This window comes from Chiloscyllium plagiosum, unplaced genomic scaffold (genome assembly GCF_037043375.1).
Source record: "Chiloscyllium plagiosum isolate Xiang-an unplaced genomic scaffold, Cpla_swu_hap1 HiC_scaffold_3, whole genome shotgun sequence".
In the NCBI taxonomy this organism is placed as follows: Eukaryota; Metazoa; Chordata; class Chondrichthyes; order Orectolobiformes; family Hemiscylliidae; genus Chiloscyllium; species Chiloscyllium plagiosum.
Window position 1 is genome coordinate 152,108,239 of NW_028270141.1, and position 27,966 is coordinate 152,136,204.

Here is a 27,966-nt window from a genome sequence, read left to right on the forward strand (position 1 = left end):
AAGATGATGTGATGTCTGTGGAGATTGGTGGGTGGAAGGTGAGGACCAGGGGTGTTATGTCCTTGTTGCGATTGGAGGACCGGGGTTCAAGGTGGAGATGCGGGAATTGGAGGAGATGTGCTGAAGGGCATCGTTGAACATACGGGAGGGTAAATTGCGGTCTTTGAAGAAGGGAGCCATCTGAGATATTCTGTGGTGGAATTGGTTGTCCTGAGAGCAGATGCAGAGGAATTGGGAATAAGGGATGGGATTTTTACAGGAGGCAGGGTGGGAGGAGGTGTAGTCCAGGTAGTTGTAGGAGTTGGTGGGTTTGTAGTAGACGTCCCTGGTTAGTTGGTCACTGGAGATGGAAAGGTCCAGGAAGGGGAGGGAGGTGTCTAAACGTTCCAGATGAATTTAAAGTCGGAGTGGAAGGTGTTGGTGAATTTGAACTGTTTGCCCTCCTCTTGGGAGCACAAGGTAGCTCCAATACAGTCATCGATGTAATGGAGGAAAAGCTGGGGAATGGTGCCGGTGTAACTGCGGAAGATGGGCTGTTCCATGTACCTGACGAAGAGCCAGGCATTGCTGGGCCCCATGTAGGTGCCCATGGCTACCCCTTTGGTTTGGAGGAAGTGGGAGGATTGGAAGGAGAAGTTGTTGAGGCTGAGGACCAGTTCAGCCAGACAAGTGAGAGTATCAGTGGAAGGGTACTGGTTGGGATGGCTTGAGAGGATGAAACTGCGGTCTTGGAGGCCTTTTTCGTGGCAGATAGATGTGTAGAGGGATTGGATGTCCATGGCGAAGATAAGACGTTAGGGGCCAGGGAAGCGAAAGTCTTGGAGGAGGTGAAGGGCGTGGGTGGTGTCCCAAACATAGCTGGGAGTTCCTAGACTAAGGGGGTCAGGACAGTGTCAAGATATGCAGAGATCAGTTCAGTGGGGAAGGAGCAGGCTGAGACAATGGGTCAACCGGGGCAGTCAGGTTTGTGAATCTTGGGTAGAAGGTAGAATTGGGTGGTGCGGGGTTCTCGGACTCAGGTTTGAGACTGTCGATGGAAGATCCCCAGAGGTGATGAGGTTGTGTATGGTCTGGGAGATGATGTTTTGGTGATGGGAGGGGAGGTTGTGGTCGAGGGGCGTCTGCAAGTTGGTGCCTGGCTTCAGCAGTGTCAAGGTTGGTGCATCAAACTACCCCTGTCCTCCCTCTTTGTCTGCTGGTTTGATGGTGATGGGTTGGAGCGGATGGAGTGGAGAGCTGCGTGTTTCAAGGGTGAGAGGTTGGAGTGGGTGAGGTGGGTGGACAGGTTGAGGCGGTCTTTATCATGGTGGCCGTTGGAAATGAAGAGATCAAGGGCGGGTAACAGACCATCACTGGGCTGTGTTGGAGGCGGGAGAAGGGGTCCTTGGAGTGTGGGTGAGATTCTTGATGGAAAAACTGGGTCTGGAGGTGGAGGCTGTGGAAGAAATGTTCAAGGTTGCGCATAAGTCAAACTCATTAATCCAGGAGCCTATTAGGATGAAGGTGAGGCCTTTGCTGAGGTGTTATGTACTTCCACACATGTCATCTACTATATCCGTTGCACCCGATGTGGTCTCCTGTACATCAGGGAAATGGGACACCATCTTGTGGATCGTTTCAGAGAACATCTCTGTGCCACCTGCACCAAACAACCCCACCATCCTGTAGCTGAACACTTTAACTTCCCCTCCCATTCCACCAAGGATGTGCAGGTCCTGGGCTGCCTCTATTGCCAAACCCTAACCACCCTGGAGGAGGAACACTTTATCTTCCACCTTGGGACCCTGCCAACCACATGGGATCAATGTGGATTTCACCAGTTTCCTCATTTCACCCCCCCCCCCCCCGCCACCTTATTCTAGTCCCAAGCCTCCAACTTGGCACCACCCTCTTGACCTGTCCATTTTCCTTCCCACCTATCCCTCCTGTCCAACCTATCACCCCCCCAACCTTCACTTACCTATCACATTCCTAGTAACCACCACCACCAAATGGGACTAGATTAGGTTGGGATATCTGGTCGGCAGGGACGAGTTGGACCGAAGGGTCTGTTTCTGAGCTGTACGTCTCTGTGACTCTGTTCAGCAAAAGAGTCATTAGTCAAGACTGGCTGCTTTTTTTTAGTTGTTCTTTTAAGGTAGATTAAGTGTCATAGAGTCATAGAGATGTACAGCACGGAAACAGACCCTTCGGTCCAACTCATGACCAGATATCCCAATCCAATCTAGTCCCACTGTCAGCACTTGGCCCATATCCCTCCAAACTCTTCCTATTCATATACCCATATGCCTTTTAAATGTTGCAATTGTACTCGTCTCCATCACTTCCTCTGCCAGCTCATTCCATATACACACCATCCTGTGTGTGAAAACGTCGCCCCTTTGATCTCTTTTATATCTTTCCCCTCTCACTCTAAACCTATGCCCTCTAGTTCTGGACTCCCCCACCCCAGGGATAAGTCTTTGTCGATTTATCCTATCCATGCACCTCATGATTTTATAAACTTCTATAAGGTCACCCCTCAGCCTCAGACGCTCCAAGGAAAACAGCCCTAGCCTATTCAGCCTTTTCCTATAGCTCAAATCCTCTAATCCTGGCAAATCTTTTCTGAACCCTTTCAAGTTTGACAACAAGGTGAGAGGTGGAAAGTCTAAGGGAGATACACGCGGTAAGTACTTCACACAGAGGGTGGTGGGCGTTTGGAATGCGTTGTCAGCAGAGCTGGTAGAGGCAGGCACAGTAGATTCATTTAAGATGTGTCTGGACAAATGCATAAGTAGGTGGTGAACAGAGGGATACAGATGCTTAGGAATTGACCGACAGGTTTAGACAGTACATTTGGATCGGCTCAGGCTTGGAGGGCCGAAGGGCCTGTTCCTGGGCTGTAAATTTTCTTTGTTCTAACTTTCCAATATGAAGGAGACCAAAATTGCACGCAATATTCCAGAATTGGCCCAACCAATGTCCTGTACAGCCCCAACATGACCTCCCAACTCCTGTACTCAATACTCTGACCGATAAAGGAAAGCATACCAAACACCGCTTTCACTATCCTATCTACCTACGACTCTACTTTCAAGGAGCTATGAACCTGCACTCCAAGGTCTCTTTGTTCAACAACGTTAGGACCTTACCATTGAGTGTATAAGTCCTGCTAAGATGTGCTTTCCCAAAATGCAGCACCTCACATTTATCTAAATTAAACTCCATCTACCTTTTTTTGTTAAATCAAGTGGATATTGAATTTCCAATTCTTAAGCCTCAGTTTTGTTAATCAGTCTTTATACTGTTCAAGTGTTTATTTTAAGACGTAAAGGCAACATCAAATATACTTTCTTTTATCAATGTTCTCTAATATCCTTGTATGTCTTGCAATTTGTTTGTAGAGGGCTTTAACCTAATTAGAGTGGGGTGGAGAATTCTAGAGAGGGAATACATAGGCTTGCAAAATTCAAGGTTGTGGCATCATTACAGGTCAGGTATTTGGCAAATGATACCCAGAGTGGGATAAGAAAGGAGCAGAGTGAACAAAAATGAAATCAGCAAATGGGATCAAAGGGGGAAAATTATGGAAGCAAAATTTCTGACTATTTATTTAAATGCATGTTGTATTCAGGATGAAACAAATGGATACTGTACAAACAGAAGCTAATATTGGTATTCTAGTCATTATGAAGGAAAAGTTTGAATAATGACAAAAATTTTAAAGAAATTAATGATACAAAGATGTATCTCCAGTGAGGAAGAATGAATTTAGGAAAGAGAGAAACCAACAACGGTTTAAATAAGGAACTTAAGAACACAATAAAATTGAAATAAAAATGCATATGTGCCACAGATTAATTGTAAACCAGAGAACTGGGAAAGTTTTAAAAGCTAGCAAAAATGATAAAAGAAAAATTAACTGAGTGAAAACCCCTAAGTAATACGAAAATGGATGGTAGCTTCTTGAAATATATAAGGAGGAAGATAAAGTAAACACAGGTCCCATAGAAAATGAGGCTGGGGGTGTAATAATGGGGAACCAGAAAATGACAGAGATGCAAATCTGGAAATCTACATGTAACACATCCTCTGGTTGTCCTTTAGCCGCAGCACAGGTTATTTCTTCAAAGAGCTCCAATAAATTGGTTCAATATGATTTCTCTTTGACAAAACCCTGTTGTCTGTGCAATTACCGTATGACTAATATGAGTGCCCTGTTATTACTTCATTAATAATATCATCTAACATGTTCCCAACGATAGGTGTCATGTTTTGCATCTTATGGTCTTGAATCCCTGGGTTGTTGTTTTTCAGTTAAGCTTTGAAATTAACTATTGATCTTGTCTCCAGTGTTGTTTGTTGAAGAGTTTCAACTTTGACTTTCTTTTTGATAAATATCTATGATTTGTTTTTAGGACTAAATGTTTTAGGTTAAAGATAGAAATGTTTAAGTGCAACTGAAAAGACCTAATTAAAGAACTGGTTTAAAATAAGCCTAAAATAATTGTCAGTCAAAGCTGGCTTAATTTCCACTTCTTTCGAGTATGATCCCATGTAGCAACAGAGTACTTCACTGACCAACTTAGTGGAGATGGGATGTCTGCAGATTTCTCATTAAGGGGTTTGAACTAATTGTTTGATTTCTGAGAAAAAAAAAATGGAGGTTTAGAAATTGGTTATTTCACAAAATATTTCTTGTTCATAACAGCAAGGAATTTTTCTCTTTGTTAGGATGGACCAGACAGAGGCAATGAAAGGTTAGTCTACATTGAAATGCACTCTAAAAATAACTTCATATGATCTTATCTCCTTACACTAAACATTTATTCAGTTTGATATTGTTTCCAGTTAATGGTTTTAGAGTGCAAGTGTGTATGTTCCTATCCAAATGACCTTGCCTGAACTCTGCTATGGCAGTAAATCTGATGTAAAAGTAGAGTTTTGGGTTTGTGGGTTTGAAGTTTGACTTATGTTTGTGAATCAAAATTAAAAATTAGATCATCATCCAAATCAATAACTGATCTGGAGTCCACTGTGTGAGGGATTGCTGGAATGAGGGCATCTGCTGACTAAGGACACACTGTAAATCAATTGTCAGATTGCAATGCAAGACACTACAGGAAGGGGCCATTATCGAGTGACTTGGAGAAAGTCTTTGAGATGATTCTGTTTAATCTTTTGTATTCGTTAAATTATACTTTTTTTGTTTCAGGGATAGAGACTGGAGGAGTGATTTTAAAAGATCCACCCAGTGTGTCTGAGATACAGACATCTGCTCCAGTCACTCTACGCTGTAACATCGATGGACACCCCCGGTAAGAGAATTAGAATTTTTGCTATAGTTCCAATGGTTCTGATGTAGTATAGGCAACAAAACTATATTTGGGTAAGAATCCAGTATTTTCAAGTGGAAGATCAATTATAGTGTTCTAAGTAAAGCAAGAAAAATTGTCGTATTCTAGTGGATCATTGGGCTGCACTCTCATTAGGATGAGCTGACTGGTGGTGGTTTAACATTGCTATTTTTATCAACTACAGACAGTTACCTTGACAGGTTAAAACAAATGTAAATTGGCCATTGTTAGCTCTAAAATAGGGATTAATTTTCACAGCAGCATTCAAACATCTGACAAGTGAAGTTACAATAGTAAAACTCTTGAGTAATGTTTAATGTATATTGCAAATTACTTCCTAGCCACAGTGGCCTTCAAATTTGGTCATCGCTTATCAGCTGAAGTTCTTCAAAACTGTAATATCACTCATTTTATCATCAGTTTATGCTGTATAGTTTTTTTTTCTTTCTATGTATCATTAAAACTGTAAGAAATAGGAACAGCTGAAGCCTTTAGAAGTTGTTCTGCCATTCAGTAGGATCATAACTAATCTGATGTTCCAAACGTCTGTTTTCCTGCCCTTTCCCCATAACTCTCGATTCCCCTATCTATAGCTCTCTGTGGCAAAGAGTTTCAATGATCTTCAACTCAGAAGAAATTCCACCTCAACTCAGTCTGAAATTGGTGCTGCTTATTCTGAGATGATGCCCTCTGATTCTAGACTCTTCCATGAAGGGAAACATCTACCTGTGAAGCCAATTAAGAATTCCATATGTTTGAAGGAGGTCACTTTTCATTCTTAACTCCAATGAGTAGAGTTCCAAACTGTTAATCCTTTACTCCTAAAACAATCCCTCCAGATCAGGAATCACCCTGAGCCATTTTAGTGTTACCTGCAAATTACCTTATATTCAAATTATAAGTGTAAATTGTAAACAGTTGTGGCTTGAGGTCCAAACCCTAAGCACCCGATAATTGCATTGTGCCAACTAGAAAAAGAACCATTTATCCTGACTCTGTTTTCTGTTGGGTAAAAACAAGGACTGCAGATGCTGGAAACCAGAATCTAGATTAGAGTGGTGCTGGAAAAGCATAGCAGGTCAGGCAGCATCCGAGGAGCAGGAAAATTGACGTTTCGGGCAAAAATCCTTCATCAGGAATGGAGGCAAGGTGCCTGCAGAGTGGAGAGATAAATGAGAGGAGGGATGGGGGTGGGGAGAAAGTAGCATAGAATACAATAGGTGAATGGGGGTGGGGATGGAGGTGATAGGTCAGAGAGGAGGGTGGAGTGGATGGGTGGAAAGGAAGATAGGAGGTAGGACAGGTCATGAGGGTGGTGCTGAGCTAGGGTGAGGTGGGGGAAGGGGAAATGAGAGGGTGAAATCATCTCCATCTACCTTGACACTGTCCTATCCCCCCTAGTCTAGGAACTCCCCACATACGTTCGAGACACCACCCACACCTTCTACCTCCTCCAAGACTTCCGTTTCCTCGGCCCCCAATGCCTCATCTTCACCATGGATATCCAATCCCTCTACACCTCCATCCGCCATGACCAGGGCCTCAAGCCCTCCGTTTCTTCCTCTCCTGACGTCCCCAACAGTACCCTTCCACCGACACTCTCATTCGTTTGGCTGAACTTGTCCTTACCCTTAACAATTTTTCCTTCGAATCCTCCCACTTCCTCCAGACGAAAGGGGTAGCCATGGGCACCCGTATGGGGCCCAGTTATGCCTGTCTCCTTGTTGGCTACGTAGAACAGTCCATTTTCCGTAGTTACACCGGCACCACTCCCCACCTCTGATGACTGCATTGGTGCCACCTCATGCTCCCGCAAGGAGGTTGAGCAATTCATCAACTTCACCAACACATTCCACCCTGACCTTAAATTCATCAGGACCATCTCTGACACCTCCCTTCCCTTCCTGGACCTCTCCATCTCCATTAATGACAACCGACTTGGCACTGACATTTTTTACAACCCACCGACTCCAACAGATACCTGGATTATATCTCTTCCCATCCTGCCTCCTGCAAAAATGCCATCCCATAATCCCAATTCCTCCGCCTCCGCCATATCTGCTCCCAGGAGGACCAGTTCCACCACAGAACACACCAGATGGCCCCCTTCTTTAAAGACCACAGTTTCCCTTCCCACGTGGTTAAAGATGCCCTCCAGTGCATCTCAGCCACATCCTGCCCCACTGCCCTCAAACCCTACCCCTCCAACCGTAACAAGGACAGAACCCCCCTGATACTCACCTTCCACCCAACCAACCTTCGCATCATCCGACGACATTTCCGCCACCTCCAAACGGACCCCACCACCAGGGATATATTTCCCTCCCCACCCATTTCTGCTTTCCGCAAAGACCGTTCCCTCCGTGACTACCTGGTCAGGTTCCCCCCCCCCCACCCCGACATCCCACCCTCCCTTCCTGGCACCCTCCCCTGCCACCGCAGAAATTGCAAAAACTGCGCCCATACCTCCTCCCTCACTTCCATCCATGGCCGTAAAGGAGCCTTCCACATCCATCAAAGTTTCACCTGCACATCCACCAATATCATTTATTGTATCCGTTGCTCCCGATGCGGTCTCCTCTACATTGGGGAGGCTGGACGCCTCCTAGTAGAGCGCTTTAGGAAACATCTCCAGGACACCCACATCAATCAACCCCACCGCCCTGTGGCTCAACATTTCAACTCCCCCTCCCACTCTGCTGAGGACATGGGGGTCCTGAGCCTCCTCCACCGCCGCTCCCTCACCACCCGACACCTGGAGGAAGAACGCCTCATCTTCTGCCTTGGAACACTTCAACTCCAGGGCATCAATGTGGACTTCACCAGTTTCCTCATTTCCCCTTCCCCCACCTCACCCCAGCTCCAGCCTTCCAGCTCGGCACCACCCTCATGACCTGTCCTACTATCTTCCTTTCCACCTATCCACTTCACCCTCCTCTCGGACCTATCACCTTCATCCCCATACCCATTCACCCATTGTACTCTTTGCTACCTTCCCCCACCCTCCTCTCTGACCTAACACCTCCATTCCCCCCCCCCCCCATTCACCTATTGTACTCTGCTATTTTCTCCCCACACCCACCCCCCTCTCATTTATCTCTCCACTCTGCATCTATTCCTGATGAAGGGCGTTTGCCCAAAATGTTGATTTTCCTGCTCCTCGGATGCTGCCTGACCTGCTGTGCTTTTCCAGCACCATTCTAATCTAGACTCTGTTTTCTTTGGTTAGCCAATCCTCTATCCAAGCGAAGAAATTACCCATAGCTCTATATAATCTTATCTTGTGTACTAACCTTTCATGGTATAAGACATAGGGTAGTGGTAGGAGCTTATTGTTTAGACTGGAAGCCTCGACCAGCAGTATGCTGCAAGGATTGGTGCATGGTCCACTTTTTGGTTGTCATTTATACAAATGATTTGGATGCGACGCAGGAGGCATGTTTAGTAATTTTGTGGATGATACCAAAATTGGTGGTATAGTGGACAGTGAAGGTTATCTAAGAGTACAACATGATCTTTATCAATTGGGCCAGTGGGCTGATGAATGTCAAATGGAATTTAATTTAGATAAATGCAAGCTGTTGCATTTTGGTTAGACAAACTAGAGCAGGACTTACACAGTTAATGATAGGGCCCTGGGGCATGTTGTTGAACAGGGTGACCGAGAGGTGCCGGTATATTGAAAGCGGTGTAACAGGTAGTTTGATGAAGAATGTATATGGTATGCTTGCCTTCATCAGTCATAGTATTGAGTACAAGAGTAGGACATTTATGTTATGGCTGCACAAGTCATTGGTAAGGCCACATTTGGAGTACTGCAGAAAATTCTGGTCGCCTAGATGGTGGTACATATGTAGAAAAAGCTGTCAGATGGAGTGGTAGAGATGGATACAATCACAACATTTAATTTGGTTGGACAGGTACATTGATAGGAAAGGTTTAGAGGGATATGAGCCAAACGCTGGCATATGGATCAGTTCAGTTAAGAAAACCTGGTTGGCATGGATGAGTAGGGCCAAAAGGAGTTTTTCTATGCTGAATGACTCTGAGTCTATGCTACAACTTATCAAATGCCATCTTGAAGTCCAGATACTCGTATATGACATCCAGAGGATTCCCATAATCGAGATGGTTTGTTACTATTTCAAAGAATTCTAGCAAATTAGTCAAATGCTTAATTTGGAAATGCCAGTGTTGGATTGGGGTGTACAACGTTAAAAATCACACAACACCAGGTTATCGTCCAACAGGTTTAATTGGAAGCACTGGCTTTCAGAGAGCTACTCCTTCATCAGGTGATTGTGGAATATAAGATTGTAAGACACAGAATTTATAGCAAAAGTTTACAGTGTGATGTAACTGTAATTATATATTGAAAAAGACCTAGATTGTTTCATTCTAACAGATGAGAGACTTAAAGAACAATTTATTTAAACACCTTATTTAAAATACAACCAAAGAAAGAGGTATTTAGAATAACAACTCTTTTGGAAACTTAACAGAATAATAGATGTAATAACTATTAGTAATTAACCGTTCCAATATAGTAACATCCCATCAACACACCCTTTGGCAAAAAAGGAAAATTCAGACACAGATTCTCACATGCAGTTTGCCAATCCAAGAGACAAAGACATCAACAGATAATTCAGCAAGTAACAACCAGGGGATATTCACTGAAGCTTTTGACCAAACCAAAACCCAGAAATCTGGATCTGAGCGAGCTGGCCACAGCTATTCAGGCTGCTTTTATATATGAAAAGGTCTTCCTTGTTGTTTACTCAAGTCGTCTTCAGTCGCAAGCTTGACACTTTTGCTTGCCAACCTCTCTTCAAAAAAAAACCCGAGACACAATAACCTCTTAGTGACAGCATTGTCACACAGTAGATGACATCAAAAATATTACCCTCATCTGGTCACTTCTTCAAAGAATCCAAACAAATTGGTCAGGTATGACCTCCCTGAACAAAACAATGCTGATTGTTCTTGATTAATCCCTATCTCTTCAAATACAGATTAATTCAGGCCCTCAGAATTCCTTCCAATAGTTTCCCACCGGTGAAATTAGACTGACTGTCATGTAATTTCCTGGTTTATCCCTTGCCCCCTTCTGAATTGCCTGTCCTCCAAGCTTGCAAAACACTGTGACCAGGGAGGAATTGAAAATATTTGCAAGTGCCCCTGCGATTTCCTCCTTTGTCTCAGTCAACAACCTGGGCTAAATTTCATCTAAGTTTCATTTTAATTTCATTCTAAGTTGCCAGACCATTCCAAGCCTCCTCCTATGCTAACTTTTAAAACTGTTTACAGATCTTCTCTCTGATTTCTGTACCCATATCGTCCATCACACTAATGAACCATAACCCTGAAAGTATCATTCAGAACATTACCGACATCCTCTGGCTCCACAATTACCGCTGTCTTCCTTAATGTGCTCTACTCTTTTCCTCATTGTTTGCCCTGATGGACCTGTAAAACATCTTGGGATTTTCCATATTTTGCCCGCCAGCATCTTTTCATACCCCCTTTTTAGCACTCCTGATCTCTTTATAAGTACCCACTTGCACGTTCTACATTCTGCAGACTTCTGTTTTGAGCTCCCTATATCTGCCATAAGCCTATCCTTTTCTCTTAAACCAATGCTGTACCCCTTCATATCCAGGGTTCACAGAATTTGATGGTCTTTATTCTCACGTTATGGCTTTGTACGTTCCATATTTCCATCTTGAATGTTATCTGAGACAGATTTACCTGAAATTATCTGCTCTTAGTCCACAATAGCCATATCATATCTGATCTAATTGAAATTAGCCCCCCCAGCCCTGAGTTTAGAACTTTGATTTCAGGCCCATCCCAACAGATATCAAACACTAAATTTGTACTTAATTATAAATTGATAATTTTTTTTTGTTTCATAATGTAACTAGCAGAATACGGATAAATATCCAGGCAATCGCCTTTAATATCTACGACCGAAGCCCAGACTTCTTTAAACACCACCCTCCATCTCTTGGATGGACAGGCAGATGCAGTTGAGGGACGTATTAAAAGAAAAACAAAGAATTGTAATTTGCCAATTCAGCAATTTCATTATGGCTACAAGACCTTCAGAAATCCTTGAACAATACAATATATTCCAGACACTTGGATTTTATCTTGCTTGAATTCTGAAGTCACTGATTCATGCAAGCATCTTTTGCAGACTGCTGGAGACTTCTATTTATGTCTTACAGATTGGGATCCTTTCCTCAAAACCGTCAACAATTCTTTGGCAACATATGAAACTAGAAAGGAAACTCAACAACTTACAATCTAGCAGCTTCCATGCACACAATCTTCTGCCCAAAACACAGACTAAACCAGTTCAAACACTGGTTTATTTCTTTTCCAAAGTGCTCTATTTAGCTGGCTAGCACCATTTATGTCCTTGATTGACTCATTCAATGTTTAACCAGCTCCCAATCCCTGTGCAACGCATCTCCATGCCAAAAAAAAGTCAGCAGTGTTCCAGGGACAGCAATCAAGCTCCGAATTCTCTCTCTTGCGATGAGCTCCCATGCACATCAGTTTTTGTTCTCTTCCTTTCCAAATCAAGCTGCTGCTCAAAAGTCAAAGTTTAGTTTCAACAGTTCAAATCAACTTTGAGAATAATAAAATGATCAAGGTTTCTGCAACTGTCAGTTTGGCAGTTGGTGTTAGAACATTGTAAAGGTAAAGTTTGTCTCAGTCTTACCAGACCACAGGGTTATTCCCTCATTAGAGTGAGGTGACTGGTAGTAGTTTAACCTTAAGAGTCCTCACCTCAAATGAGATGGGAAGGAAAATCCTTCATGGTAACCTCCATTACTATGGTAGCCTCAGCAGGAATTGAACCCACTCTTTTGGCATCACTCTAAATTGTAAACCAGGCATTCAGCCAACTGCTGGTAATGGGTAATGAACCAGGCCAGGTGTTAGATCTGGAGGTAGGTGACCACTTTGGTGACAGTGACCGCAATTCAGTTACGTTTACTTTAGTGATGGAAAGGGATAGGTATATACTGCAGGGTAAGAGTTATGGCTGGGGGAAGGCAATCATGATGCGATTTGGCAAGACTTAGGATGCATAGGAATGGGAAAGAAAACTGCAGGGGCTATGCAGAATTGAAATGTGGAGCTAGTTCAAGTAACAGCCACTCTGTGTGTCCATAATAAGTATGTACCTGTCAGGCAGGGAAAAATTAGTTGCATGAGGGAACTGTGGTTAAAGACATTGAATCTCTTGTCAAGAGGAAGAAGGAGGCTTATGTAAAGATGAGACATGAAAGTTCAGTTAGGACGCTTGAGAGTTATAAGCTAGCCAGGAAGTACCTAAAGGAGAGCTAAGAAGAGCCAGGAGGGGACATGAGAAGTCGTTGGCAGGTAGGATCAAGGTGGAAGTTGTATGGGGAGTCTGAAGAGATAGAAGCGTTAAATGAATATTTTTCGTCTGCATTCACACTGGAAAAAGACAATGTTGTCGAGGAGAATACTGAGGTACAGGCTATTAGACTGGATGGGATTGAGGTTCATAAGGAGGAGGTCTTAGCAGTTCTGGAAAATGTAGAAATAGGTAAGTTGCCTGGGCCAGATGGGATTTATCCAAGGATTCTCTGGGAAGCTAGGGAGGAGATTACGGAGCCTTTGTCTTTGATCTTTATGTCGTCATTGTCTATAGAAATAGTGCCAGAAGGCTGGAAGATAGCAAATGTCCCCTTGTTCAAGAGGGGATTTTGGGTAATCCAAGATGGAGGATGGGAAAAATTTCTGGCTGTAACAGGCTGCTGCTTTTTTTGAAGAAGATTGGAAGAAGCAAAAATGGCCCTTAGTAGAGTGATATGCTCTTCTTGTTCGATGTGGGAGTTTTGAGAGAGTTTAAGTGTTACTGAGGATTATATCTGCAATAAATGCTATTGCTTGCAAATCCTATCAGATCGAATGGATTGGTTGGAGTGACAGTTAGAGGCAATAAGGAATTTACACGAGCAAGGGGGTGTGATGGATGGCAGTTAGAGGAAGGGAGAAAAGTTTATAGATATAGTCACATAGATGGGTTAACTCCAGGAGAGGTAAGAAAGGCAGGCAGGTAGTGCAGGAGTCTTCTGTGGCTATCCCCATTTCAAACAAATATGCTGTTTTGAAAATTGTGGGTGTGATGGATTCTCAGGGGAATGTAGCACAAACCGCCAAGTTTCTGGTATTGAGACTGGCTCTAATGCAGTGAGGGGTACGTTGAGTTCCAAGAGATCGATTGTGTTAGGGGCACAGACACGTTTCTGTGGCCAGCAGTGAAAAATCAGAATGGTGTGTTGCCTCCCTAATGACAGAATCAAGGATGTCTCAGAGGGTGCAGAATGTTCTCAAGGGGGAAGAGGGCCCTTCAGGAGATCATTTACACATTGGTACCAGAGACATGGGAAAGAAAAGGATGAGATTCCAAAGGGAGAATATAGTGTTAGGCAGGAATTTAAAAAGGAAGTTCTTGAGAGTAGTAATATTTGGATTACTGCCAGTGCTGTGAGCTAGTGAGGGTAGGAATAGATAGAGCAGATGAATGCATGGCTGAGGAGCTGGTGTATGGGAGAAGGATTGACATTTTTGGATCATTGGAATCATCTGGAGTAGAAACGACCTGTATAAGAAGGACGGATTGCACCTGAATTGGGACTAATATACTGGCAGGGAGATTTGCAAGAGCTGCTTGGGAGGATTTAAACTAGTAAGGTGGGGCGGGGGGGATGCTGGTGGTGGTGTAACCCAGGGAGAGACTGAGGAAAGAGATCAACCTGAGATTGATTTGGAGATGCTGGTGTTGAACTGGGGTGTACAAAGTTAAAAATCACACAACACCAGGTTATAGTCCAGCAGGTTTAATTGGAAGCACTAGCTTTCGGAGTGCTGCTGACAACCACTTGATGAAGGAGCAACGCTCCGGAAACTAGTGTTTCCAATTAAAACTGTTGGACTATAGCCTGGTGTTGTGTAATTTTTAACAATCTGAGACTGGTACGGTTGAGAACAGAAGCAAGTCAAACAGTCAGGGCAGGCAGGGACAAAGCAGCGAACAATGTAGGACTGATAAATTAAACTGCATTTCTTTCAATGCAAGAGACCTAACAGGGAAGGTAGATGAACTCAGGGCATGGTTTGGAACACGGGACTGGGATATCATAGCAATTACAGAAACGTGGCTCAGGGATGGGCAGGACTAGCAGCTTAATGTTCCAGGATACAAATGCTATAGGAAGGACAGAAAGAGAGGGAAAAGAGGAGGGGGTGTGACGTTTTTGATAATGGATAGCATTACAGGTGTACTGAGGGAAGATATTCCCGGAAATACATCCAGGAAAGTTATTTGGGTGGAACTGATAAATAAAGGGATGATCACCTTATTGGGATTATGTTATAGACCCCCTAATAGTCAGTGGGAATTTGAGAACTAAATTTGTAAGGAGATCTCTATCTAAGAATAATAGAGTGGTTATGGTAGAGGATTTTAACTTTCCAAACAAATGCTGGGACTACCATAGTTTTAAGGGTTTAGATGGAGGGGAATTTGAGTGTACAAGAAAATTTTTGGATTCAGTATGTGGATGTACTTACTAGAAAAGCTGCAAAACTTGACCTATTCTTGGGAAATAAGACAGGGCAGGTGACTGAGATGTGGGGGAGCACTTTGGGACTAGCGATCATAATTCTAGTAGTTTTAAAATAGTGATGGAAAAGGATAGACCAGATCTAAAAGTTGAAATTCTAAATTGGAGAAAAGCTAATTTTGACAGTATTAGGCAATAACTTTCAAAAGCTGATTGGGGTCAGATGTTGGCAGGTAAAGGGATGGCTGAAAAATGGGAAGCCTTCAGAAATGAGCTAACGAGAATCCAGAGACAGTATGTTGTTGTTAGGGTAAAAAGGAATGCTGGATGAGAAAAGAAAGTGAGGGTTTGGTTAAGAAAAAGAAGGAAGCAGATTTCATGGATAGACAAGATAGATCGAGTGAATACTTAGAGTGTAAAGGCAGTAGGACTATGCTTAAGAGGGGAATCAGGAGGGCAAAAAAGTAACATGAGATAGCTTTGGCAAATAGGGTTAAGGAGATCCAAAGGGTTCTTACAAATAAATTAAGCACATTAAATCCCCAGGACCTGATCAGTGTACCTAGAACTCTGTGGGAAGTGAGGGAAATGATTGCTGGGCCCCTTGCCTGAGATACCTGTATCATCAATAGTCATAGGTGAGGTACTGGAAGACTGGAGGTTGGCTAACATGGTGCCACAATTTAAGAAAGATGATAAGGAATAGCCAGTGAACTATAGACTGGTAAGCCTGACGTCGGCGGTGGGCAAGTTGTTGGAGGGAATCCTGAGGGACAGTATGTACATGTATTTGGAAAGGCAAGGACTGATTAGGGATAGTTAACATGGCATTGTGTGTGGGAAATCATGTCTCTCAAAGTTTTTTGCAGAAGTAACAAAGAGGATTGATGAGGGCAGAATAGTAGACATGTTCTATATGGAGTCAAGGAGGAGGAAAATTGACGTCCGAAACATCGATTTTCCTGCTCCTCGGATGCTGCCTGACCTGCAGTGCTTTCTCAGCACCACATTCTTGACTCTAATCTCCAGTATCGGCAGTACTCACTTTCGCCGAGTGAACTATATGGACTTCAGTAAGGTGTTCAACAAGGTTCCCCATGGGAGACTGGTTAGAACATAGAAGGTAGAACAATACAGCGCAGAACAGGTCCTTCTGCACTCGATGTTGCGCTGACCTGTGAATTAATGTAAGCCCATCTTCCTACATTGTCCCATCATCATTCATGTGCTTATCCAAAAATTGTTTAAACCTCCCTAATGTGGCTGACTTAACTACATTGGCAGGCAGGGCATTCCACGTCCTGTGTGAAGAACCTGCCTCTGACATCTAAAAACCTATCACCCCTCAATTTGTAGCTATGCCCCCTCGTACAAGCTGACATCATCCTAGGAAAAAGACTTTCATTGTCTACCCTTTCTGATCCTCTGATCATCTTGAATGTCTCTATCAATTCCCTTCTTAGCCGCCATCTTTCCAATGACAACAGACCGAAGTCTCTCAGCCTTTCATCCTAAGACCTTCCCTCCAGACCAGGCAACATCCTGGTAAATCTCCTCTGCACCTTTTCCAATGCTTTCGCATCCTTCCTGTAATGGGGCGACCAGAACTGTACACAATATTCCAAGTGTGGCAGCACTAGCGTTTTGTATAATTGCAGCATGACATGACGACTCCGGAACTCAATCCCTGTACCAATGAAACCTAACACACCGTATGCCTTCTTAACAGCACTATCAACCTGGGTGGCAACTTTCAGGGATTTATGTACGTGGACTTCAAGATCCGTCTGCACATCCACACTACCAAGAATCTTTCCTTTGATCCAGTATTCTGCCTTCCTGTTATTCCTCGCAAACTGAATCACCTCACGTTTATCTGCATTGAATCCCATTTGCCACCTCCCAGCCCAGTTCTGCAGTTTATCCAAGTCTCCCTGCAACCTGCAACATTCTTTCACTCCACCGACTTTAGTGTCATCTGCAAACTTACTAACCCATCTACCTATGCCTGCATCTAAGTAATTTATAAAAATGGCAAACACTAGTGGTCCCAAAACTAATCCTGTGGCACACCACTAGTAACCGGACTCCAGGCTGAATATTTTCCATCAACTACCACTCGCTGCCTTCTTACATAAAGCCAGTTTCTAATCCAAATTGTGAACTCACCCTCAATCCCATGCTTCTGCATTTTCTCCAACAGCCTACCATGATGGAACCTTATCAAAGGCTTTACTGGAGTCCATGTACACCACGTCAACAGCCCTACCCTCATCCAAATGCTTGGTCACCTTCTCAAAAAACTCAGTGAGGTTTGTGAGACATGACCTGCCCATGTTGACCATCTGCAATGAAACTTTTGCTTTCCAGATGATTTTAAATCCTATCTCTCATAATCCTTTCCAAAACTTTTCCTACAACAGAAGTAAGGCTTACTGGTCTATAATTACCTGGGTTATCTCTTCTTGACCAAGGACACAACATTTGCAATCCTCCAGCCCTTTGGTACCAAACATGTAGACAGTGACGACTCAAAGATCAAAGCTAAAGGCTCCGCCATCTCCTCCCTTGCTTCCCAGAGAATCCTTGGATAAATCCCATCCGGCCCAGGGGACTTGTCTACTTTCACTCCTTCTAGAATTGATAACCCCTCTTCGTAATTAACCTCGATCATTTCTAGTCTAATATCTCGTATCTCATTCTTCTTATCAACAATATTCTCCTTTTCCTGAATGAAAACCGAAGAGACATATTTGTTCAGCACCTCTCTGATCTCCACTGGGTCCACACACAACTTCCCACTTCTGTCTTTGATTGGCCCTATTCCTACCCTACTCATCCTCTTATTCCTCACATACCTATAGAAAGCTTTAGGGTTCTCCTTTATTCTACCTGTTAAAGACTGCTCACAGCCTCTCTTTGCTCTTCTTAGCTCTCTTTAAATACTTCCTAGCTAATCTGTAATTCTCCATTGCCTGATCTGAACCATTTTGTCTCATCGTCTCATAAGCCTCCTCCTTCCGCTTAACAAGAGATGCAATTTCTGTAGTAAACCATGGTTCCCTTACCTAATCACTTCCTCCCTCCCTGCCTGACTGGGACATATCTATCAAGGACATGCAATATCTGTTCCTTAAACCAGCTCCACATTTCGACTGTCCCCATCCTTTGCACTTTTCTACCCCATTCTATGCATCCTAAGTCGTGCCTAATCGCATTATAAATGCCCTTGCCCCATCGATACCGCTTGCTCTGTGGCATGGATTCCTGAAGAAGGGCTTATGCCCGAAACGTCGATTCCCCTGTTCCCTGGATGCTGCCTGACCTGCTGCGCTTTTCCAGCAACACATTTCCAGCTCTGTGGCATGTACCTATCCCTTTCCATCACTACACTAAACGTAACCGAATTATGGTCGCTCACTCCAAGGTGCTTGCCTACCACTAAATCAAACACCTGGCCTGGTTCATTACCAAGCACCAGATCCAGTGTGGTCTCCTGTCTTGTCAGCCCTTTGACATACTGTGTCAGGAAACCCTCCTGCGTACATTGGACAAAAACTGATCCATCCGACATACTAGAGTTATAGCATTTCCAGTCAATGTTGGGGAAGTTAAAGTCCCCCATAATGACTACCCTGTTCCTTTCACTCCTACCCAGAATCGTTTTGCCAATCCTCTCCACAACATCCCTGGAACACTGCAGAGGCCTATACAAAGAACTCCCAGCAAAGTAACCTCTCCTCCTGTTTCTAACCTCAGCCCACACTACCTCAGTAGACAAGTCCTTGTCAAAAATTCTTTCAGCCACAGTTATACTGTCCTTGACTAACAAGGTTAGATCTTATGGAATATAGGGTGAACTAGCCATTTGGATACAGAACTGCCGGCCCAAGCATAAGAGGTACAGTTAGTAAGTTTGCAGATGACACCAAAATTGGAGGTGTAGTGGACAGCGAACAAGGCTACCTCAGATTATAACAGGATTTTGATCAGTTGGGCCAATGGGCTGAGGAGTGGCAGATGGAGTTCAATTTAAATAAATGCAAAGTGCTGCATTTTGGGAAAGCAAATCGTAGCGGGACTTATACACTTAATGGCAAGGTTCTGGGGAGTGTTGCTGAACAAAGAGACCTTGGAGTGCAGGTTCATCACTCCTTGAAAGTGGAGTCGCAGGTAGATAGGATAGTGAAGAAGGCATTTGGTATGCTTTCCTTTATTGGTCAGGGCATTGAGTATAGGAGTTCGGAGGTCATGTTGCAGCTGTACAGGACATTGGTTAGGCCACTGTTGGAATATTGCATGCAATTCTAGTCTCCTTCCTATTGGAAAGATGTTGTGAAACTTGAAAGCGTTCAGAAAAGATTTACAAGGATGTTGCCGGGGTTGGAGGATTTTTGCTATATGGAGAGGCTGAACAGGCTGGGGCTGTTTTCCCTGGAGCGTCAGAGGCTTGAGGGGTGACCTTATAGAGTTTTACAAAATTATGAGGGGCATGGATAGGGTAAATAGGCAAAGTCTTTTCCCTGGGGTTGGGGAGTCCAGAACTAGAGGGCATAGGTTTAACGTGAGAGGGGAAAGATATAAAAGAGACCTAAGAGGCAAATTTTTCACACAGAGGGTGGTACGGGTATGGAATGAGCTGACAGAGGAAGTGGTGGAGGCTGGAATATATGCAACATTTAAGAGGCATTTGGATGGGTATGTGAATGGGAAGGGTTTGGAGGGATATGGACCAGGTGCTGGCATGTGGGACTAGATTGGGTTGGGATATCTGGTCGGCATGGACGGGTTGGACCGAAGGGTCTGTTTCCATGCTGTGTCCATCTCAATGACACTATGTAGATGAAAATGGAATAATGTAGGTCAGATAGCTTCAGATTGATTTCACTGGTCGTCGCAAAATCGAGGGCTGAAGGGCCTGCACTGTGCTGTAATATTTTATGTTCTATGTCTTATGCTCTGACCTAAACCGACTTGCAGTTTTAGAGTGCACACGTGTTAGTAAATGGGTTTGGATCATAGTTGCTGAAGCGGAAGTTGTTGAGACTTGTTGGGCAAGTAATCCAACTAAACATAGCAAGTCATGGTTTTGGGAATTAGGTTTTGGTCTTCCTGAGATGCAGAAACAGCCCATAACACATACAGGTGGTCATCAAGGCTACATGTGGATAAGGAGTCAAAGAAAACCTAGATTAGACCTTGAATATATGAATGATATACACTAGCATGAAAAGCAAGCAAATTTCCTATCATGATAGTGGATTGCAGGGATGACAGAGAATAAACCAACCAGTCATGTCAAATTATGTGTAGCGATCAAGACTAATGAGTAGACATGATGGAATCGTTGCACTTTCCAAAATGTATAGCTTAAGCTATTGACCTTGTACCAGGTTTACAGGAAGGAAAAGGAGTTTGAAAATGGGAGGGTAGATGGGCAGTTGACAAGTAAATGGCAGAGTGTTTGAGGTAGGATTTGTTCTGTCCATTTTTAAAGGAAGGTTGCATAATGAAAAGCTGCTTATGAGTTCCGGAAGTGTTGAAACGGGGCCTGTGAAAAACGTGCAATTTATGAATTTCACCTCTAATAAAAACAATAATTGATAAGAAAAAGTTGCAAGCAGGAAATGAATTGAATTCTAGTGCAAATGGAACAAGAGGGGAGTGGCCAAATAAATTCAAGCCTGTTGGAAAAAAAATTAATGACAGAAAGTTCTTAATACTACATACTGCAATTTCAGCTGAAGTAATAGAGATCAGTGCTCTGCAACTGTGTACAAAACTGTAGGGATCCTGCACTGAAGGTATAGAGTCTTTCTGGGTGGATGTTGAAGGCAGCATCGGAGGAACCTCAACTTTTGTCTGTTCAGTCATGCAGCTGGCATAGAAGCAAAAGTTATTGTTGGTTCACGGCATGTTGGTGGTTGTGTCCCTAACTCTTGATGTAGAACATCTACCTTTCCCAATCTTGATGCACACATTCTCATTTTATTGTTTCCATTGTAAATCTTTCTCGTACTGTTTTTCTCCAATGTGGTTTCTTTGTACTGTTTCTGTAGTTATGGGAAAATGGTTCAAGTGTTTGCTTATTTTTTTTTGTCTTTTGACTTTGTTTGTCAGGATAAACGGTAAGTTTAGAGAGATATGGGCCAGGTGCAGGCAGGTGGGACTAGTTTGTTGGAATTGTTTGTTGTTGATCTGCTTACCGAGCTGATAGGATATTTGGCAGACATTTCGTCTCCTTTCTAGGTGACATCAGTGCTGTATTGCCTCCTGTGAAGCACTGCTGTACTGTTCTGCTTTGAATTTGTGGTTCCGTTCAAGCTGTTTCTGGTTGGTGCCGGTTCCGGTTTTCCAATGCTGCAGTTTGTATATTGGAGCCAGGTCAATGCGCTTATTAATGGAGTCCAAGGATAAGCACCATACTTCCACAAATTATATTCTCTTGCTGTTTTTTTTTTGTTTAACCTGACCTAGTATGGTGTCATACTGTTGTCCCAGTTAAACTCCTGGTTCTTGTTTTCCATGTCTATCGATATCAGGAAGAGTTGGTCGTGTAGTTTGGTTACTAGTTCGTATTCATGGATGTGGGTCATTTTCTGTCTGCCTCTTTGTCCTACATAGTGCTTAGTGCCATCACTGCATGGGATTTTGTAAATATATACCCCCACAGCTTCATCCACAGACATTTGGTAGACAAGAAGACAAGACACTTGCTACTCTCCCATTTGTGAAAATATTTCAGTACTGACAACTAGATTGCTCCGGCCACTAGAGGTCTTGACAGTACATAAGCCAACAGCCACTCTCAGACAGTGACTCACCAGAATAAAGGACCCAATTCCCACAATTTGTAGGACAAATATAATTTACAAAATCCCATGCATTAAAATCACGATGTAGGACAAACAAGCAGACAGCTAGCAACCCACAACCAAGCGACATGACCAGCTCTGTCTGGTATCCATAAACATGGACAACAAGAATTATGAGTTTGACTGGGACAACACAATGATACTAGAAGAGGCTACACAAAGAACAGCAAGAGAATTTCTGGAAGCATGGTACTCCATCCTCTGACTCCATCAACAAGCATGTTGACCTGGATCCAATATACAAACTGTCGCAGTTGAAACCCGCACCAACCGGAAATAGCTTGAACTGAACCACATAAATTCAAAGCGGAGCAGTACAGCTTCACAGGAGGCAACACAACGCTGATAATGTCACCTAGAAAGTGGATGAAACATTTGCCTACAATCTTAACAACTTGGCGAACAGGCAAACAATTAACCCAACCAGCTCCTGACCTACAGATCTTCACAGAAACTTTAAAGTTTGAGATTATGTTTGGCATGGGCTAGTTGAACGGAAGGGTCTGTTTCCATGCTGAATGACTGACTATTATAACGCAAATGATTCATGCACTGTTTTAATCCAAATCTTTTATAGAGTGATAGTCATATAGCACAGAAACAGATCCTCCTTTCCAACTCGTCCACACCGACTACGTTTCCCTAACTAAATTAGTCCCATTTGCTTGCACTTGACCCATATCCCTCCAAACCTTTTTTCATTCATATGCTTATCCAAATGTCTTTTAAACATTGTAACTGTACCTGCATTTACCACTTTCTGTAGTTCATTCCATTTCATTTCATTTCACATCTTCCATAAGTTTTCATCATTGTCTTTGAACTTGGCTTCATGACACTTTGTTTTTATTTCTTCAACTTTAGTCCCAACTGGCAATGGTTCAGAGATGGTATCCACTTAACAGATGCAAGCCATTACACGTTCAACAACAAAGAGCGCAGTTTGACTCTGAAAAGTGCCAGTCCTGAAGATAACGGCATTTATTGCTGCTGTGCAAGGAATGCTGTGGGAAATGTTTGCAGCAATGATAATTTCACACTGATGATCATTGGTAAGTTATGAGTTGAATTTTGCAAGCCTGGACAGCTGCAGGAAAGGGTATTAGAGCAGACAAAATATACTGCGTTAACACGTAAAAGTAACCTTGTAAAATTCATGACCTTTTGGGAAATGGACATTATGGATCAAAGTTTTTAATGAACGTTTGGGAGAGTCCTATCAAGACAATTGGGTTTGGTTTTAAGAAAATTCTGGATCTAATTAGGGGTGTTGAGATGTAGAGATAATTGGCCAACTTACTGCTGGAAAAGTAGGTTAATTATATACAATTTGACCAACATTTTCAGGCCTTGTGTTGTGAATCTCCAAGATTTAGACCTCACTATTCACTGTCATAAGTGACACTGCCTCTTAGTTTCTCTCATTTTCAAGAACTGATTAAATTTGAAAATGCCCAATGAACTCACTGCAAATCAGAACATAAGTATATTTTTACAGTGTGATCATTGGTAATGCTACTTAGCTCAGAATGGAAACTCTTTATGTTCAGTCTTGTTATGTATGTATGTATGTGTACAGTCAGTCATTTAAAGGGAATCAGTTTAGCTCAGTTGGCTGGATTGTTGGTTTGTAAAGTAGTGTAATGCCAACAGCGTGGATTCAATTCCCATCTCTGGTTTGAGGTTACCATGAAGGTCTCTCCTTCTCAACCTCTTCCCTCACCTGAAGTCTGGTTGCCCTCAGGTTAAATCACCACAGGTCACTTTTCTCTAATGAGAGAGCAGCCCCTATGGTCTGTTAAGACTATGGTGACACAACAGCAACAGTCGTTATAAGATTTTAAAAATGTCATTTTTAAAAATTCTTTTGATAGGAAATGAGTTTCGCATTGTTGCTCATCTCTAATTGCCCTTGAACAGAATAGCTTGCTATGTCATTTGAAAGGGCAATTAAGAGACAGCTATATAGCTGTGCATCTGGAGTCACGTGGACCAGTTTAAATAAGAATGACAGGTTTTCTTCCCGACAAGACTTTAGTTATTGAGATGAGTCTTTACAAACATTGAGAGTTTCATGGTCTCTGTCATTGAATTGGCTTTCAATTCCAGATTTATTAATTGAAATTTTAAATTCCACCACTTGTTCTTTTCAGATTTGAACCCCTGTCCTCAAAACATCAACCTGAGCCTCTGGATTCCTCGTCCAATGATTTAGCACTATACCATCCTTCCATCCATGTAGTTTTTCTTGGTCATTTTTTTTTCTTTTTCTCTTAAGCTAATCTTTGATCCTTTCTTATTTGCCAGTAATTCTTCTCCTCTAACTGTCCCTTTAAACTACAGTGTGTATATTTATGATTATGGAAATGCATGTTTACCATTAACTGAGAGCTGAAATTTCCCACAGCACACTCAACACTGTTACCTGCCTGTACTTCCAGTGAATCATGCTGAGAAGCCCTGCTGCAAAACGATCCTGCCATTTGCTTGCTATTTTCAGAATGGAAGAAATTTATATTCCTCAAAGTAGAGAAATTAATGGGTTAAATTTACTCTCCCTGCCGCCACCATGTTGGGGAGATAATTGGGCACAGATGCTTGGATAAATTAACGAGGCAGAACAGTCTTTTGCATCCATGAGATTGTGTATCTACTTTTCTAAAAAGGAATAGTGGAATTATTTTCCCATTCATCCATTGTGGCGACTGGAAAATGCATATTAAGAATATTATACAGTATTACCCTGCCATATTGATTAGTCCAATAGATCTTAACACTTGCTAAACAAAATTAATGTATGTGTGCAAAAGAACTGGAGTTTTATTTTTTTAATCATAGAATCCTGACAGTGCAGAAAGAGGCCATTTGACCCATCTTGTCTGCACTGACCATCCAAAGAACATGCCACCCAAACCGACACTCCGCATGTGTTTTTTTTTAACCATGGCTAATCCACCTAACCATCACATCCCTGAACACTTCCATAGAATCATAGAATCCCTACAGTGTGGAAACAGGCTATTTGGCCCAACAAGTCCACACCGACCCTCCAAATAACCCATCCAGACTCATTTTGCCCTATTACTCTACATTTACCTCTGACTAATGCACTTAACCTACACATCCTTGAGCACTATGGGCAATTTAGCATAGACAATTCACCTAACCTGCACATCTTTGGATTGTGGGAGGAAACTGGAGCACCCAGAGGAAACCCAGGCAGACACGGGGAAAATGTGCACACTCAACACAGACAGTCGCCAGAGGCTGGAATCGAACCCAGGTCCCTGGCTCTGAGAGGTGGCACTGCAAACCACAGGGCCACCATGCTGCAATTTTCAGCATGGTCAGTCCACCTAACCAACACACCTTTTTAGATTATGTGAGGAAACAGAAGCACCTGGTGGAAACCGATGCACAGGTGGGGAAAATGTCTGTGTGGAGTCAGCAGTTTCCCAAAGCTGGAAACTAACTCAGAGCCCTTGTGCTGAGAGGCAGCAGTGCTAACCACTGCAAGCCATTACTGATCTTTAATTAGTTTGTTAATCTATATATGGACTAAATTCTTATATTTTAATGATCAAATGCAAAAAGCGCACCTTTTTCTATATATTTTAACGTCTGTTTTATGGGCTGCCAGCAGTGTTTTGGATGAATAAATTGAATTGTATGCAGCGACAGTTGAAGTTACTTAGGCCACAGCTAGAGTGCTATGGTACAGTTCAGTATAGAAAGCATATGTGTGCATTAGAATGGATGCAGAACAGATTCACTTGAGTGTTGAATCAGCTCTGAAAAGAGACTTGGTACACTGGAATCATTTTCCTCTGAGCAGAGAAGGCTCAGGGAGGATCTGATTGAGATATGCAAAGTTCTGAGGGGCATAGCTCAGGAGAATCTTCTCCCATTAATAGAAGGGACAGTAACCAGAGGGCACAGTCTTAAGGGTAAAGAGCAGGAAGATGAAATGGGATTTGAGGAAAAATGTTTTTATTCAGAGGATTGTGAGAACTTGGAACTCACTGTCTGAAAAGGTGGTAGAGGTGGCAATCACTGAGATATTTTAGAACAACTTAGATGAACTCTTGAAATGCCATAGCTCACAAAGCTACTCATTAAAAGCTGGAAAATGGGTGCTTGTTGTTTAATGACTATACGGACATAATGGACTGAAAGTCCTTTTCCAATGCTGTAAAAGCTCTGACACTCAAATATAGGTGCTTAGGACTGAAGCTCTGATTCATCAGATCTATTGCAAGTCATTTTCAATAACTATTTGTATTTGACAATGTGACTTAACTTTGAACGTTGACCATGTTTTAACTGCAATTCCTTTATTTCTGTCTGTGAAGTTCTTGAAAGTTTCAACTTAATAAATTCCAAAATGCATTGCTGATGTACAGTGTGAGGCCTTGGCACTGACACATGATGTTACAAATGGGCTTACCACAGCAGTAACTGGAGCTGGTGACATGCTTTAAAAATTTCTGTCACTTAGTCTGGAAATTTTGGGAATGTCAGTATTTGAAAGGTCTGCACACTTGGGAGAGTTAATTACTAAGCAAAATTAATAAAAAATATTTCATTTTTAGTGTTTTTATTTTCTTGGAAATATTTATTAAATATTTAATTTGAATCAGACAAAAGTTTGAAGTCAATAGTGGGTGAATTTGTAAGGAGACTAAACTGAAGCAAAGCAGTAAATTGGCTGAAGATCAAATAACAACACATAATTGTGCACTGCTGGCCATCTTAATAGATTTTAAAATTTGTTTAACAATTTTGCCTCCATTACAAATTTTGATTATGGAATTCTGTACTTCAGCAATCACTTGTGTACACAATCAACAAAAACCTGAACTTTTGGTATTAAATAAAATTTGTCATCTTTAATTTTAACTAGTGAGAGATGGTAACGACTGGCAGGCATTGAATAACAGTGTATGCATTTGTGTTGGCTTATAGAGCATGCACTGAAGAATTTAATTTTTCTGATGTCTGCCTTTCTGCAATTTGTGTAAATGAAGTTCACTTGGATCTCTTCTCCAAGTTAGGCAGCCTAAATCCAATTCCTCATCACTGATTCACAGCACAAGTTATATACAGTATGGTAGAGTTGAGCAGTTTGTGAAAGCGATTGGTATCAGAATGATTTAGACTCATCTCATACTTAATTAAAATAGATTAAAATAGATTTGAAGTGAATAAGCTGATTTCAGTCTTAGTCCAGTTATGCTGGCCCAGCCAGTGAAACCCATAATCTCTGAATTTAAAAATAATTCACCATTTTGGAAAGTAGGAACAGGTGTAGGCCATTCAGTTTCTTGAGCCTGCTTTGCCATTCAGTAAGATCATGGCTGATTTGTGGCCTAATTCCATATGCCTGTCTTGATTCCATATCTCTTGATACCCTTGCTTAATAAAATTTGTCTGTCTCAGATTTAAATTTAAAAATTGAATTAGCATCAACTGCTGTTTGAGGAAATTAATTCCAAGCCTCCACTACACTTTACATGTAGAAGTGGATTAAAAAAAGGGAGTGTCAGAGGATACTGACACTCTGAGAGATGACTCTAAAGTGGCAGTACTAAAGTGATGTGTAAACAAAGGGTGACTTGGTGACGGGATACTGGCCTCTGGTATTATTTCAGTTATGTCCTCAAACTCACTGACGTTTGTGCATTTACAAAACTATGTTGATTATCCTGAATCAGTTCTTGCCTTGTCAAATGCATTTAAATTCTATCTCTTGGAATCCCTTCCAACAACTTATCTACTCTGATGTCAGATTCACCGGTCGATAGTTTCCACTCTTCTCCTTGGCAAGTAACATTGATGTCACAAGTGCCACACAATAGCTATCTCCAAAAGAATAGAATCCAACCATTGCCCTTGACATTCAGTGATCTCTCTGAATTCCTCCATTATCAACAGCTTGTGGGTTACCAAGGGGTTAGCAGATATTGAAACTGGACCAGCCGTCTAAATACTATGCCTTCAAGAGCAGGTCAGAAGGTAGGAGTTCTGCAGTCAGTAACTGAATTCCTGACTGCCCACTGCCTACTTATCACTTACAGGGCATAAGTCAACTAAGTGTGTGATGGAATACTTCCCACTTGCCTAGATGAGTGCAGTTCC

General features: G+C 42.4%; 1 protein-coding gene across 1 annotated transcript in view; it reads left to right on the forward strand.

The window, feature by feature from the left end:
• ptk7b (protein tyrosine kinase 7b) overlaps positions 1-27,966 on the forward strand; it is a 278,930-nt gene that overhangs the window by 103,859 nt on the left and 147,105 nt on the right. The window contains exons 3-4 of the mRNA XM_043687347.2: positions 5,198-5,300; positions 22,693-22,880. Of these exons, the coding sequence (XP_043543282.2) occupies positions 5,198-5,300; positions 22,693-22,880 (291 nt within the window). The remainder of the gene's footprint in view (positions 1-5,197; positions 5,301-22,692; positions 22,881-27,966) is intronic.